General features: G+C 36.3%; 1 protein-coding gene across 1 annotated transcript; it reads right to left on the reverse strand.

Moving 5' to 3' along the window:
* Positions 1 to 14,094: 14,094 nt before the first annotated feature.
* LOC133744649 (putative cyclin-D6-1) lies at positions 14,095 to 16,293 on the reverse strand. Its single transcript, XM_062172721.1, has 6 exons — positions 15,964 to 16,293; positions 15,794 to 15,874; positions 15,536 to 15,631; positions 15,245 to 15,446; positions 15,006 to 15,136; positions 14,095 to 14,913 (listed from the first exon to the last, which is right to left on the reverse strand). The coding sequence occupies exons 1-6, from the start codon at positions 16,138 to 16,140 to the stop codon at positions 14,632 to 14,634; spliced, it is 969 nt and encodes a 322-aa protein (XP_062028705.1). The 5' UTR covers positions 16,141 to 16,293; the 3' UTR covers positions 14,095 to 14,631.
* Positions 16,294 to 16,663: the final 370 nt, after the last annotated feature.

Genomic DNA, 16,663 nt, shown 5'->3' on the forward strand with positions numbered 1-16,663 from the left:
GGATATCAGTCAATCTGTGTGAAATAAAATGTTAAATAACATGTTGTATATAAATACGTTTATTAAATTTTAAATAGTTAAGTTGTTTTTATTTTATTTTGAAATAAGATTTACATGAATTTTTTTGTGTATCAACTATAATTCACACGGATTTCCGTGTGAATATCTGACACAAATATAATATTTTTTAAAGCAAAATAAATTTTCACACAGATGTATGTGTATCACTATAATTCATACGGATGTTTGTGTGAATTTCACATGGAAATCTGTGCGAATTTTGATTCCACTTTTACTTTTCATTTCACACGGAAGACTGTGAATATAGATTTGCACACAAAAATCTGTGTGTTTGCAGTGTTTCACATACAAAATCTTCTCTGTGTGAATATTTGTGTGAAACAAATCTCTGTGGAATGACTAGTTTTTCTAGTAGTGGTATATCTGATTGGTAAATTGGACGTGCCCAAACCACAGTAACAGTCACTGTTACTGAAGACCCATTCCCTGAACAAAAGTATAAATGGCCATTAGTTATAGGTATAATAAGAGAGGAAACACCCCACCTTCGCAGTCCGGCTAGCTAGCAAAAAGTACGTGGCCATGGTGATGCCTTAATGATATCTAGCTTCTTCTCTTTCTGATGATGTTATTAGCAAGCCTCATTACCATTCTGAGGAGACAGCGAGCCACCCTCACATAAATGAAGTTTGGAAGCTTATCATTGCGATAAAATGGTACCCTATAATTATAAGAAAAAAAAAGTTTCTTCATCTATTTCTCTCTCGTTTCCATGTGACTTTCTGCCGCAGGGAATTCACAGATTTAACTGCACTGTACACATTAATATTGCAGATCGAAGAAACTAAAACCCCGAATTGAAAAAACAAGTGAATGAAAAAGGAGATCAGGAAGCTTCTCATCCCCCCCCCCCCCCCCCACGCTTCTGCAGGTGCTACGTCGACGTCTGTTATTTATTTCCTGTGTGCTTTTGGTCGGCAAAAGGAATTGGTGAACCGGGCACCTTTTAATTCTTTGGTCCTCCAAGAATATGATCTTTCATAGTTCTCAGCAAACCTTGTAACCAGGCAATTTTACGTGTTGTTCACCCTGTATCATGGTTAGGGTTATATATCATTGATATCCTGTTTAACTGAGGGTCATCTGAATTAAATCATTGTAGTCTCATAGAGGGACAACACTGGACAACTACACTTATCCAGAAAATTTATCAAGCTCTTTCTCTCTTCTTTCTGATCCTAATCTGTATTTTTTAAGCCTAACACGTACTTGATCTCAATTGCATACTTGGTTTTATAACCGATCTAGTTCTTTCCAATATGTATTTCTTCTCTTCTAGCTTTTCTCTAAACTCTATTTCTTCTCTTTGAAATAAGAAAAGATTACAACTTCGTATGATGCGAGCTTGAATCTTTCAAACTCAATTTTGCGAGGAAATCAAGTTGCCCAAAATAGACTTACATACCGAAAGGAAAGTACTACGTGCCACTCCAAATACTAACTTGTTTACATACCAAGTGACATAATTGGACATATCACATTTACCATGTTATTTTCTTTTTTCGATTTCATTTATCAATTGGAATTTAAGATTTAACTATTGGATTTCAAGTTGTCACCAATTTTGCAGGAAGTTTATGTTTATACTTAACGTCCTCCTTTTGTATTCGGCAATTTCATTAATAGAAGCTTGAGGGCAACCGCACCAGCCATTCTTAAAAAAAAAAAAAAAAACTCTAAGCATATATTTAAAGGGAAAATTCTCATACACCCCAAATCTAGCAATATACTTCTCATACACCCCACCAACTTATTTTTATTCTCACTCACACAAAACTTTCCACTTTTTCTCCCTACTTTTCAAAACCACTTACTATTCATCTCACTAATACCCCTCTCCATCATCCTTTTCTTTTATCTTATTTATTTATTATTTTTTGATAAAGCGTGGTGAGCCCATCTTGAATTTTTTTGTCTAAACTATAATTACAGATCAGACTTCATCCTCTATATTCAAAGGAAGGCAGTTAAAGTTTACTATTCATAATTCCGATCATCGATAGACTTGAGTTAATTGCTATCTGTAATATTACTAGCAAAGAACTGACTGAATAAAAAGAAAAGTTGAGAAAATTAAAAGATTATAGATCAAGGCTTAAAAGAGAAACTCCCGACTACTGGGATATCATCTTTATAGTTCAGAAATATAGAGCTGAGCAGAATATTGAAAATCTCTTATATACTCTTAAAGAGGAACAAAAACCTCTTGACTATTTGAGCATTGGTTAGATCCGCAAATCACTGGTATCAGAGCTTGCAAAGAGCTCAAAAGGGGAATCCCCAATGGGGACAATGTCTGAATTAATATTAGAGAAGTTGAATTCTCTACTTATATCTTCTGATGAGAAACATCAGAACCTGCAAAAAGAATTGTCTAGATGTCAAGATCATCTAGAAAAACTACCTGCTATAATCTACCAATTAGAAAAATTGGAAAACAAAATAGATTATATCAAGGAACTTCCAAAAACGGAAGAAGAAAAGCTAACAAATGTTAGTAGAAAAATCAATGAACAGCAAAAAACGCTGGATTCTATGAAAAATATACTGAAGGACAAGAAAGTGCCTACAGTAAAAACAAAGAAAGCTAATGGATTCAAACCATTAGAAAGACCAGAGAAGAATCCTGTTCCAAACACGATTTTTCTGGAACCATCTACTAGTCATACTAGTATTCGGTATGAAAACCCGAAAGAAACCAGAGATGTCAAAATGATGAGCAAGATCTTCGGGAAAAAGAAAGGAGTACAACTCCTAAATGCTGAAGAGTTCGAATTCAACGAAATTGAACAAGAGGTAAAAAACGCCTCAATTCCGAAGTTAGATTTTAAACAAATCTACAAAAGGGGAAAGTTTGACCTGATGGATAACCATCATTTCAAATTATTGGAATTTACAACCCCTTCTACAACAGGAGAAACAGATCTACTAATGATCACTCCTGCAGAAGTTGCCAGAGCAAGAACAAAAAATTATCAATTTATGCATATTGGAGCAGTCCAAGTAGGCATAAAACTTCTTGCCCGAAAAGGTATAAACTGCTCAGTTCTATGTGTCCTACAAGACAATAGACTAACAGATTTTCAAGCTAGTCTGTTGGGAACACTTGAAGCATCTTTATGCAATCAAGTGGCTTATTTCAACTGCTTCCCAAATTTCTCAACCAGCTTGAAAGATGCAGCTCACTGTCTAAGACTGAGGGTCAAGACAGATGGCATATCAATGAAAAAAGATATGCAAGAATTGGCTATAATATACAGGATATACTATAAACTGATGAGTACCACAGTAGAACCAAAGACAAGGATATCAAATATCCCAGGTCTTACTACTGGATTCCTCACCAGTCAGAAGAATCATTCACAACAGATTCACAAGGTTACTTGGAACGAAGTAACTTTTCTTATTAAATGGAAACTATCTGGTCCGAAAAAACCAGCAGAAAATGTCAAAGCGGCAATTTATGAAAGCAGAAAGACTGGAGATATCAGTCTAAAGTTCGACGATCACAGGAAAAGTGACGCCTGTCCTGAGAATGTCAGGATAAACAAAAATCTTCTTAGAAGAAGCTACAGCACTAGAGAAGCTAGTGTTAGTGGTACCAAATTCTCTGTTGAAGAACCAACAGAATCTATCACTGAGGAAGAATTAGAAGCTGATCTGAACAGACCAGTAAATATGCTTAGAGCACAAAAGCTTTATGATCTCTATGATGAAGCAGAATCCTGCGAAAATCCTGAACGATTAGAAAAACTAATCGAAGAAATGAAAATTTTCAAACCAGGAAAGGAAAGAAAACCCCTTCCCTATCAGGATATTGAAATGGAAGAAGGAGAAAGCTCCAAAACTTTCATCATAAGAGAAAAGGGAAAAATAAAACTCCCTATACAGAAAGCCCCAACGGGAAAAAATGGATAAAGAAATTCTCAAAGATTTGTCCCAGAGGACAAAATACCCAGAGTACCAATTTCCTCTCATGGTATCTGGCTAAATCTAGACAAAGCTCTAGACAAGAGAAAAACTCTTGACCAATGGGTTGATAGCCTGATGATGGCTTCTGCTCTAACCCTTGGAAAGTTTGAAGCACCAGATCTTCAGGTGTACTACGAAACTACTCTCACCGGAGTAGCAAAAAAGTATTACTTCTCTTTTAAAGAGACTGCCAGAGGAAAAGACTGGCTAGAAGAAATCAAAACCTCGAGATCTCCTTATGATTTTGCAGTACCCCTGTACGATCAGTTTTGTGGAGACCTTTCAAATCTGAGTGAAAAAGCTAAAGAAATTGCCAAATCAAATATCTATGCTCTCAAAATTTGTGACATGAGATATTTTGAAGAATACTTAAATGAATTTCAAGAATATTACTGTACGATCAGTGAACTAGAGAATACTGATCTAGTCAACCTGTTGCACAGGAAACTCCCTGAACCATGGAGAACAGATGTGCGAGAAAGCATAGCAGAAAAATTAATTGAAATATTTTCAGTTGGAGGAATTTCCGACAAAATCAGGCAATTACTAAAAGAACAATGCAAAGCCAATCTTAGAGCAAACATGGCTAAGAAACAACTCAAAGGAGTTGAAAATTTCAGTTATGGAATACTGGATATGCCAACCAACTAGGGATGTCATGAATCCAAGTTCCACAGAAAAAGAAAAGAAAAATATTACTCGAAAAGATTTAGAAAGAGTAATAAGAAAAGAGATTGGAAATTCAAAAAGAGTTCCAACTTCAAGAAACAACAGGATGAAGATCCTAAAAAGAAATTCTTTAAGAAAAAGAAGAATCACCAAGGCAACCATCAGAATAAACAGCCGAACAATAAAGCTTGTAGATGCTGGTTATGTAAAGTTGAAGGGCACTATGCCAACGAATGCCCGAAAAAGGGTAAAAGATCTACTAAAACTCTCTTTGAAGAATATGAGCCTATAGTAGAAACAATAAATATGAAGGGCTACGAAATAGCCTATTCTGATGATGAAGAAGATGATAGGTCAGTTTACTTTGCCTGGTCTGAAGAAGAAGAATCATCTGACTCTGAAACAGATTCTGAAGTAGAGTACTTAGAATCTAGACAGATGAATGTTCTTAAAGTCAAAAACTGGGAAGAAAGTAAGACAGAAGCAATAATGTCTTCTTATCAGGTGAACCCTGGTACATTTGTTTGTGACTACTGCCTATGTCATGAAAATAATGGACTTCCTATGTTTTGTGAAGAGTCAAAAAAGACTTATCACAAAGAATACTTCATAGCTGAAGCAAGAAGAAAAACCAAGCATGGCCTTATCAGCCAATTGGTTGAACAAGAATATGAAGAATATTTCTCTGAACAAAAAGAGAAAGAAATAGAATCTTTGTTCCAAGAAATCATGGAACCATCTTACTCAAAAATAAAGGAAGAAAAAATCGATGAAAATATAGAACTGGTTGAACCACCAGCAATTGTTCCAGAAGAATGCAAACCATTCATACCACAGGAACAAGCTCAGGAAAATGAGCTTCAACAATCGAAAGTCGTCTCTACTAGTAGATACAGCAACTACATAGAGATTGGACTAAAATTCCCTGATCACAAGAAATATCATCTACATGCATTTGTAGATAATGGATCAGGATTCACTGTTGCAAAGAGATTTGCAATTCCAGAAGAACTCTGGAAAGAAGATAAGAAAAGAACAGCTACTGGTGTCACGTTTGACGGAAGTCACCTTACAATGAACAAAGTAGCAAAAAATGTTCATATCACCATTGGTGGAGGAACATTTATCATCCACAACGTTTGGAAATCTGAAGGCCAAGGATCAGATTTCTTGTTGGGAAATGATTTTATTCTCCAACAGAGATTCATCCAGGATGAAGAAGCAATAGGCTTCAGAAAAGGAGAACGGGTGTTTTGGGCAGACCGACTTACACAGGCAAAGAGTGTAGTAGGTCCAAATTTCACTACTCAGTATCAGAGATCGCAACAGAATAGTGGTGATCTTACCCCCTACAAGCCCAAATTCGAGCCCATACTCCAAATCAAACAACAAGAAGAATTACATGTTGAAGAATCTTCTGAAGAAGAAGAAGAAAAAACTAGTGAAGATGAAGAATCTAGTTTCATCCATGAGCATAACCTCAAGCATTTTCAGAATAAGCTTGAGTCCCAAAAAATTCATACTCTTGATAAAATCAAGAAAGTACTCGAGCAGAATATCGATGTAGATCCCCAGAAATTTTGGGAAAAAGACCCAGTGGTCTGTGAATTAAGATTACATGACATGAATGCTATCTGTCATGTCAAAGTCATTCCTCAGTACAAAGAGGAAGATAAAAAAGAATTCAGAAAAGATATTGAAGATCTCCTGAACAAGAGATTAATTCAACCTTCCACTAGCCCTCATCATGCTCCAGCCTTCTACGTGAGAAATCATGCAGAACATCTCAGAGGAAAAGCTAGAATGCTAATTGACTACAGAGATGTCAATAAGAAGACCGTGAAAGACGGTTATCAAATTGCTCAAGTAAGAGTACTAATCAACCAGCTCAGATGAGCTAAAGTCTTTTCAAAATTCGATGCAAAGTCGGGTTTTTGGCAAGTCAAGATGCATCCTGAGAGTGTGACTCTCACTGCATTTGGAACACCACAAGGTCATTACGAATGGCTAGTAATGTCTTTTGGTCTAAAACAAGCCCCCTCAATCTTCCAAAGAAAGATGGACAACATCTTCAAACAGGTGGCTGAATTCTGTGTCGTCTATATTGATGACATCCTGGTCTTCTCCAAAAACAGAGAAGAACACATGAAACACCTCTACGAGGTTGTAAAGCTGATAATCCAGCATAGAATTACCCTAGGAGAAAACAAAATCTTTTTATCTTGGATGAAGTTGATTTCCTAGGAATAAACATCAAGAATGGAGTAATAAAACTCCAACCTCACATCCTTGAGAAAATCTGGAAATTCCCAGATAAAATTCCTGATGCTAAGAGTCTAGAGATATTCTTAGGAGTTATCAATTATGGGAGAGATTTCATTCCCAAAATCTCAGGACTAACAGCAATGTTATATCCTAAAACAAGTTCCAAGAGAAAATGGAACTTCACAGAAGATGATGAAAAAATTGTGAAGCAGATAAAAAATCTCTGCAAGAATCTCCCTCCTCTACAACAACCAGAGGAAAATGATGAAATTATCCTCCAAACAAATGCGAGTGATAACTACTGGTCCGGTGTAGTCCTGGCAAAAACGCCTGGAACTAACATTGAAAAGATCTGCAAATTTTGTAGCGGCAAGTTCAGCCCTGCATAACTAAATTATCCCACAGGGGAAAAAGAAATTTTGGCTGTCAAGAAAACACTTTTAAATTCTCCAGCTTTTCTTGGAAAACTCTTTACTGTTCGCACCGATTGTGGTAGAGTAAAGAATTTCAAAAATTTTAAACTTGATAAGCTGCTGATAGAGGAAGATTAGCAAACTGGAAATTATTTCTTAACCAATTTGATTATAATGTTAAATTGATTGCAGGAAACAAGAATTATCTTCCAGACGCATTAACTAGAGAAATGGCAAAGTTCAGCCGAAAAGATGACGACGAAGGTCGCAATCCCAGAAGCAGAAGAATTGGGAAAGAACATGAAACTGCTGAGGATCCCAAAGAAAAAATCCTCAAAAGCTTTCTGATAAGTCCAAAGGGACTAGCCCCAACTGATCAATCCCAGGGTAAAAGATTGGCTAGCCCGTCTCAAACGGCAGACGGTAAAGGCTCATCAAGACCATTGACGGCTGTTGCTTTGCCAAAAAGCAAACCAACTCCAATTGGAGTTATAAATGTTTTTAATTACGAATTAAGAACCTTTGCTGATCATGTGTTTAGAACTGGCAGGAGACTAGCGTACCACCAGAAGGCAATCCTAGATAACCTCTTATTTTCCTTTTAGGAAAGAAACAGTGGTATAATGTTCCCAGCTCTGTTCGCATTAGCTGAAGAACTCCATGAGAATGCTAGACCACAGCATGAAGAAATTCCTATACAGCAGAGTGCTGTTCGAAGTGAAAAAATTCACTATCTGGAAGATCCAGAAAGTGCTAAAATTCCTATCTTAGCACTAAAAGAATCAGATTGGTTTGAATTCCATGATCTGATAGGAAGTCACAATTCTGAGGCATGTATTCCTCCAACCCTCTTCATTGTCGCAGGACCTTATGTTGGGAGATACAGAGTTAATGTTCATAGTGAACATCCTCAAGAACACAAGGTTTGGCTTGTTGAAAATGTCTTTGTCCATAATCTATGGACCAAAACGAATGATGATCTCAAAGGCCTGCCCCCCATCATCGTCAACTCAATTAAAAATGTCAGAAAAAATGACTGTACTCTTCGACTGAAGTTCAGATCTACTCCACCAGAATGGATTCACAAAACAAATGGTGAAGTTGAATACATTTCTCCTTATCATTATGTGAGAATTATTCAAAAAAGATATCTTCAGCCCGCCTGTGTTGGATATAATGGCCAGCCAAATTCAAGTATTCCATGGATGAAGGCCATGTCTCTCGAATACATCAAGAAGATCATCCAAGAAGATACAAGAAATACGTTCCTGGCAGCAGGAGAAAAAACAATTATCACTGCTTATGATCATCCTGAAGCAATCAGCAGTGACCTCTTCATATCTCTCACAAGGAAAGAGATAGACTCGACACTGGCATGCTTACAGTGGGTTGAAAAGCTTGAAAATGACAACCACTACAAGATGTATGTAGATACAGATGTCGAGGAAAATGCAACTACTGCCAGAATGGCCAGGATGGACAGCAACTCCTTTGTCCTCGGCCACAACTCAGAAACAGGCGAGAACATGTGAAGCAGCAGGTGTAGAAAGCACCGAAAAGTACTTTTGGACTCTTCCCAAAAGCTGCTTTTGCTTTTCAAAAAAGAACAAGGTGAAAAACATTTCACCTAAAGGAATCTGCTTTTCGCCAACCGACCTCCATTATCAGGAGCACTCACGAAAGCAGAAATCACGGAGTTGTTCTGTACATTTTTATGTTTTGAATTCCAGTTTGAGTTCCGCTCCCTATATAAGGAGCTTTAGGCTTCATTTGTAAGGCATCGAAAATTCTTCCAAAAAAAAAAAACTTCCACCATCAGATAGAAACTTGAGCAGAAGAGTCTTCTCTCAAGGAAGAAGAATGTCATAGTAATAGTGTGCTCTTCCCTTCCTGTTTAGTGTGAAGCAGTGTGCCTTTATTACAAGTAAGTATCTATAATCATTCTCATGGATAACTAAAGTAGCTTCTTAGCTGTTTTCCTGAGAATGAGGCTCTGGAGTTTTTAAGTCTGTAATTATGTTTGAATAAATATTTTCAGATTGCTCATCCACCTTGTCAGTATTTTAAGTTCGATGTTTTAGTATTCAATCTGTTTCTGCCTTATTCTAGTACTATTTTTAGGCTTAAACTTTCTATTTCTTAGAAAAATTAATTCAGCTTAAGATAGAAACAAGCAGCAGTGATTCCGCCTGTTAAAGTAACCGTTAGGCAGAGGAGCTGTTAGGTGAAAAACTTGGGCATGTTGAATGCTAGTTTTGTTTTTCTCAAAAGTGTGAACAGTTTTTTTTAGAAAAAAGCAAAGATTAAACCCAAAAGTCAGCATATGACATATTAAGCACTAGTTTAGAAAAGACTACCCCTATAGGTCTTTTCCCCTAAGATTTGTGTAAATGGGCACAATACAAACTTGTTGGTGCAAGTGGGCAAAATACATGTGATTTCTGAGTAAACAGGAATTAACCCTTTGATGATGTAGCAAACCACATGCCTTGTCAATCTAAACTTTGAAAATCTCAACATGTCACCTTCGAGTAATAATACAATTAAGGCCTAAAGCTCGCATGTTTGTTATTCTTAACTTTAAAAGAATGAACCTTAAAAATATGTATTAGATATATCTAGTTCTTTAGTTTCGAGTTCTCACCAAAATTCAAGAACTAAACTGCACACACGGAATTTAGAATACATTTTTGGAATTCTTAGCAGTATTCATCAAACTATGTGTAAGCAATCAAGCTTTTGATTTGCAATTTCCATTCAAGGATTTATGGATGTATTATGAACAGTAAGGGAGTAGATTACAAAGGCGTAGGTAAAGTTGAAGCAATCTGTCAACAGCAAAACAACATGCCAACATAATAATAATATATGGAAGGCACGGCATGAATTCATTCAGTCCTGCAGCTAGCTAGACAATATATTTAAATTACGACAAACCACCCACTAAGACCAAACAACTAAAGGTCTAAACACATTCTAATCCTTGCGTATATACAATAAATATTCTCATCGTGTATAAAATAAAAAATTTAGTGTGGCTTTACTTAACAAATCGCTTCTATATTCCACCTACTAAATACCTTTTTTTGTAAATAATTCAGTTCCAAATTCTGTCACACCTAAAGTGTCTACTTAAGTCTACGTTTTTCAATCTAGATGTGACTAATTGTCCAAATATATAGTTGGTTTTGTTTTGTTAGATTGATTATTGGCAACCACATGTGTAGCACATGCATAGGGTTTACTTTTCTTCATGAGCTCAGTATCATGTCTAAAAAATACTAAAATAATTGTCTAAATAAACTTATAACGTAATAAATAAACTCAATGCAATTGTAGACTAGTTTATCAACTTTATATAATGACAATCTTGTCAGTCGTAAACTAACACACACTATAACTTTGTACAACGTACTGTATGAATCAAACCTAGTCTCATTATTGCAGGGATGAGTTAACTAATTAATTAATACTACGTACTCATCAACTTAGTGATTCAGGATTATTCTTTTGATTGTATAGCGTGCATGCTTGGCAAAACGCTATGAGGAAATTATAACTACAGCAAGGGAAAATATCCATAAGAAAAATCTGAATCGCATTTAGGTTTTTGAAGTATAGATGGAAATCACTACTGATCATCTAGCAAGCTAAGCAGATAATTCCAAATCCATGTGTTGTTATATATTAACCCCAGCTGATCTACTGAAAATGCAAAACTCCAGAAATAGTAAAGATTCCTGAAATAGTAAATTAGAGAACCATTATCATCATTTGTTTGAGAGTAAGACTTTAAAGTCTTAGCGTATCGTGGTGACCACAGAAGCAATAATCACATTATTCTGGCAATGCGTGCATGGTCCATAGATCGATCAGAGGATAGAGAGCAGGCCCAGCAGTACTGGTTCTTCTATATTTCATATCTCTGTTATTAGATATATACCACAGTCACCTTTTCCACCCACTTCTCTTCCAAGTCAAAACAGAATTATAAAGAATGAGCACTTCTACAGAATACTGTATTTATATTCTAGTCTTTACAGAATACTGTACATTTATATTTTACGTAATCTAACCGATCGATATGGGTTTGAAATGTTGAATTGTTCAAACATGGTCCTTTTTAGTTTACAGAGAAGCCGGTCCGAAATCGCTGACCAAGTAGGCAACTACTAGTCTACTACAATGTCAGAATTCACCACCAGCTTTCATTTGATTAATCAAATGCAGCAGTAACTCTGTTATTCCACATTGGAGCTCCTATTCATATTGCTTCGCTAATTAATCAATTAATCCTTTCTTTTGAGGAGCAACACATAAATAGCACATAAAATTTCAAAACTTACATAAATGACACTATCATAATTTTATTTGACATGGATATTACGTGAGCATGGCAAAACTTATATTTAGGTTTCAATTGGTGAACACGTAAAACCTTCGGCACCAATTTGAGTATAACATGCAATTATCCATCATTTAGACGTCTTAAGTAACTTGATAGTTATAGTACGTGAGCGTCGCAAAACTTATAATTTGGTTTAATTTGGTGAACACGTAAAACCTTTGGCACCAATTTGAGTATAACATCAATTATCCATAACTTAGACATCTTAAGTAACTTGATAGTTTCAGACTTGGAAAGTTTGAATCTATATATAACCTGCCCTTTGATAGTGTTGGTAATCTATAGAAGCCACCCATCAAACTTTTAGTAAGCAATTGAAGAATTCTTTGTTACGTAGCAATAAAGTGCTCCGTAAAATTGTGATGAAAAATGTTCGTAGAAATGTCTTATAAAAATTGTAAGAGACACAGGTCAAGGTAAAACTCCATCCTTAATTTGATCATAGCACGTCTTGCAAGAAAACAAATTCACCACCAACTACCTCTCGTCATGAGGGTTATGTCCAAGACTCTGATGATGAACGAGTTCATAATTTTCTTATCACTGACGGTGGATTTAGTTTAAAGTCTTCAGCACTTATTATTTAATTCCAGGAATTAACTAACTCGTAATCACTAATTGAATAAGAACTGGTGGGGTGAAGGTTTGTCGGACCAAGTACGTCCATAAAAACATGATTAGATCGCTCAAAACTAGATTTTACATTTTGTCCCTTCGAATAAACAAGATTTTGGTTTAAACTAGTGTTTAATTTCGCATCCAGCATTCACATGCATTTTTGATTAATCCAAATTTGTATTGAAGGTGAAGTATGCAATTTTATATTCTTTTTTATTTTAAAAGACCAATAAAGACAGCTTCCCTTTTGGTCTTTCTTTGTTTTCTTCTTCCTTTGGGTCTAATGCAGAATTATGCTCCCAATTCCCGACTTAAATCAACTCTAGGAAAAGACTTATATAGATCTCTCACAGTACAACTGGCCAGAAACAAAACATCCCATAGTACAAAAATGGCATTTACCTATTGGAAACTTCTGTTTGATAAAAGGCAGGGCCGGAGCAATTAAGACTGCACATACAGTACTGCACTATATTATTGAACTCAAAACATTTTGTGGTTTTTTTTTTTTTCCCTTTCCTGATGAGACTCTTTCATATGATGCGACAATGCAATATGATACGACAATGCGAGTCTTATAGACTTGTATATGTTGGCAATATCATAATCTCACTTCACTCAAGCAGACTGAGAGATGAGTTGAAATTGGATTAACATCGGTGTTTTTTGAGTGAAGATAATTTCTCAATGTTTTTATAGTTTTGCACGTGACCTTATTACTGAAAAATTATGTATCGATGAGTTCAGGCTTAGTTCTAATAATTTCTAGATTTGGCCTTCTATGTTGGATTTACATGTTTTTAGTTTAACGTCATATAACTCATTTGCTCGTCGGTCTTATGACTAGTAAATTGTCTAATGGGAAGTTTACGTTTACATATTTCGTCAACTACCCTCAACTAACCGAAATCACACGATATATGCACTTGATTTATACTTTTGCATCCGTGAGGGTTTCAACTTTGATGTTTAAATTTACAGCTCTCCTATTTACCCTTAGGTTACTGAACATTGGTCAGTTTGGTCTATGAGATCATATTAGTAGTAATTACCGTTAATTTATCTTGTATCCAATTATTTGTTGGGTGGTGGTGAGTTATTTATATTCTCCTCGAGTCCTTGGTATATTGGATTATATCTCCCCACTGGTCCCATTTTGCTCTGTGTGAAGTTGCCATCATCTTCCAGTGTACAGAAGCACAGAGATCTCCCAAATTTGGTCCAGATATCTTCGATTAGGAAATCTCAACAGTAGAGGGACCATTCATCACCCTCAACTCGTCATCAAGCTAATAATACACCTTCTTAACTAAGTATATATATGTGCTCTTAATCAATACACCTTCAGAATTTCAAAGCAGAAATTCAAAGACCGAAAAAGAAAACGCAGAATTTCTGTAGCTGTCCCCATTTATTGGTAACTGTTTTAAGCAAAAGCACCCATCAAGTTCCTTTTCAAAAGCCACACTGTGGCACTGCCCCAAGGGGTAAAGGACACATGGGTAGAACAGTAATTTCCAAAACTTTCCCGCGCTGACTACAAGCAACACTGTCATCGACAGTGTAACAGAATTATAGAGGAGGAGAAGTACACTCCCTAGCTATTGAGATTATTGCTTCTTCCTTTTGTGTCATTGAAGCTAGAGACACAAATCCAACTCACTCAAATAAGATTGCAATTCAAAGTTTTTATTAAGTCTTGTCTTTGTTTGGTTCCTAAAGAGAAAACAAAAAGCAGATAGCTTCAAATAATAATAATTGGAAGAAAACAAGAGAACCGGAAAAAAAACCCCAATCCTTTTCATCTCTTCGATCTGTTCACCCTTAGAGAAAATGAAGCCAACAGTGGTAGGTTTGGTTTCATTCAAGCATGTCCGAAGAGAGCCAATTTTGTTGCAAATACATTTTGCATATTTTCATCACACGCTCAAGATATTGAAAAAAGATTTGGAACCATTCTCTTTATAGAGCTTTCTCGACTTTTAACTTCAACCACGAAGGATCAAGGTTGCAACAGTTGAGGACATCGTTCTGTAATTTTTCTGTATAGTGAAACTTCTTCCCCCCCTTGTTTTCTCTCCCATCACTTTTTTTTCTTTTTCTGTTTTTCCTTCTCCATTTCCCCTGTCATTGGAGCAGAGCTTATTAGCTAGTGTCACTCTCACAAGGAGAGGGAGAGATCATTGATGAGCTCTGTCATTAGCTCTAACTAGGCCTGAGTGTTGCTGGATCTGATGAGAAATTAATTTGGACAACTTTGTGGTGATGATCTTTACAATATTCACTAAATTTCCTCCTCTTGATGTCCCTCTCCAATTTTAAAGTGGTAATGCTGGTCACTGTGGTTCTTCCACTGTCTGCAGAGCTTGAAAAAGTATGATCCAACACATTGGCCGGTGTCACTGAGCTAGACACCATCTCCAAGACTGAATCGTACTCATCTACCACACTGTCTTGCATACAATTGTAGCATTGCAGCAAAGTTATCTACCCAAGAAACAAGAAAGTAAATTACTTATAATTAATGTGAACAATCAGTATTGGTTATAACTTATAAAGAAGGGTGCTTAGTTATTTACCTTGTTTACATAGGAACAGTTGGATAGTGCTTTTTTAAAGCAGGGACATTGCATTGGGAATAACTCATGAGAAGCAGAGAGGAGAGCAGAGGCTGCAATTATTGATGGCTTGAACACAAAAAGCTTCATATCTGCAAAACAACCAAATACAAGAAAAGTCATGAACATTTTCATGGTGGAGAAGTGTATGATAAAAATGTGAACTTATGATTCTCATAAGGGTCATAAGGGTTCTATACCATTTTGAGCTTTGAGGATGATCTGGGTGGCTCTGGCTTTGAGAGCTTGCCTCAATGGAGGATCTTCAAGCTTGAACAAAGAAATGAAGAAGAGAATGAAAGAGAAGGGAGTTATGGACCGCATTCTCCATTTTAGAGCTCCCAAAATCAGGAACTCCATTCTCTCTATCGTTCGAGTATCAAAAATGATACCTCCGTCACTCTGTATATACCAAAATTCTCATCAAATTTTACATGTTTCAATGAATGAAGCATTACTGATCGATCTAAAGAAAGCTGTAGTTTTGGTACCTGAAAATCAAGAAGAGAAAAATCTGTTTTCTTCATCTTGGCAGCTAAAGAAACGCAGGAGATTGCAAGGAGCTTGATGATCCAAGGCTTCGGTTGCTGCAAATGTCCCAAGCTCAGTTAGATCTCGTCAAATGACTTAAACCCCAGAAACCATTGTGCAATTGGCATTTTGGGAAGAACCCAATTAGTACAAAATACGATTTTCGTTATCAAACGAGATAAAAAAAAAAAACAGTGCTTCCAATTGTTAATCTATACCAGCTTTCCTTGGCAGGACAAGAACCGATCAAGATAATTGACAGCAAGGTAGGATAAGAAGTTATCAGAGTTACAACAAAGCTGCAGCAAAAACATAATTTCTGGGTCACTAAATTGGTAAATAGGACCAAATTCAAGAATTCATGTCTCTGTTCTTACAAGAATTGTACCTGTGAGATTGAAGCCATGGCTTCCCTTCGAACAGAGATGTCAAAGTCTCCAGCTTGAAGGGTTTGGAAGTAATCCTCAGATGGCATGTGATCGGATTCAATGGAGAACAGAGAAGTGACCGAGTCAGAGTGGATATCATGGGAAATTGTTAGTGGGTTTTCAAGGTCGAACTCCATGGATTTTAGTCACCCAAGTTTTTCAGGACATTTTTGGGAAGGAAGAGCAAAGCAGTGAGATAGAAAGGCAGAGAATTTGGTGTTTTTTCTTTTCTTTGTTAAAAGAAAAGGGGCGTAGGTGTGTAGTGAAGTGAGTGTGGGTGAAGACTTGGACTTGACAGAGCTGTAAGCTCTGTCTCTCTTATAGTGTTTTGCAAAAATGCATTGCCAGATTGGGAAAGAAAATTCGTTTGAGGGCTATGATCAGATACTTATGAGCTCAGTGTGAAGATTGGGTACCTCGAACAAGATTGGTCGGTTTAAAGGTTGGGTTTTTTTTTTTTTTCTGATTGGCTTTGACTTCTGTTATTTCAGCCAATCCGCCTCATCCACCCAAGTCTAAACATTTTTAAATATTTATTTTTTAGAGAATAAGAAATTTTAATGAATTAATTCACATTTCATTTCATAATCTAACAAGAAAAAGACACCGACAAAAGCAACTTACAAAGCCTTTTAAAGCCTTGTCGCGCGAGGTATGTTC

The sequence above is a fragment of the Rosa rugosa genome, chromosome 1 (assembly GCF_958449725.1).
Source record: "Rosa rugosa chromosome 1, drRosRugo1.1, whole genome shotgun sequence".
NCBI lineage: Eukaryota > Viridiplantae > Streptophyta > Magnoliopsida > Rosales > Rosaceae > Rosa > Rosa rugosa.

Excerpts from the sequence above, each read along its gene's own strand:
- LOC133744649 (XM_062172721.1), bottom strand. The coding sequence starts at position 16,140 with ATGGAGTTCGACCTTGAAAACCCACTAACAATTTCCCATGATATCCAC. Across the intron at positions 15,447-15,535 it reads TTTCTCTTCTTGATTTTCAG|AGTGACGGAGGTATCATTTT; the intron begins GTACCAAAACTA and ends TGGTATATACAG. Across the intron at positions 15,137-15,244 it reads CATCCTCAAAGCTCAAAATG|ATATGAAGCTTTTTGTGTTC; the intron begins GTATAGAACCCT and ends GTTGTTTTGCAG.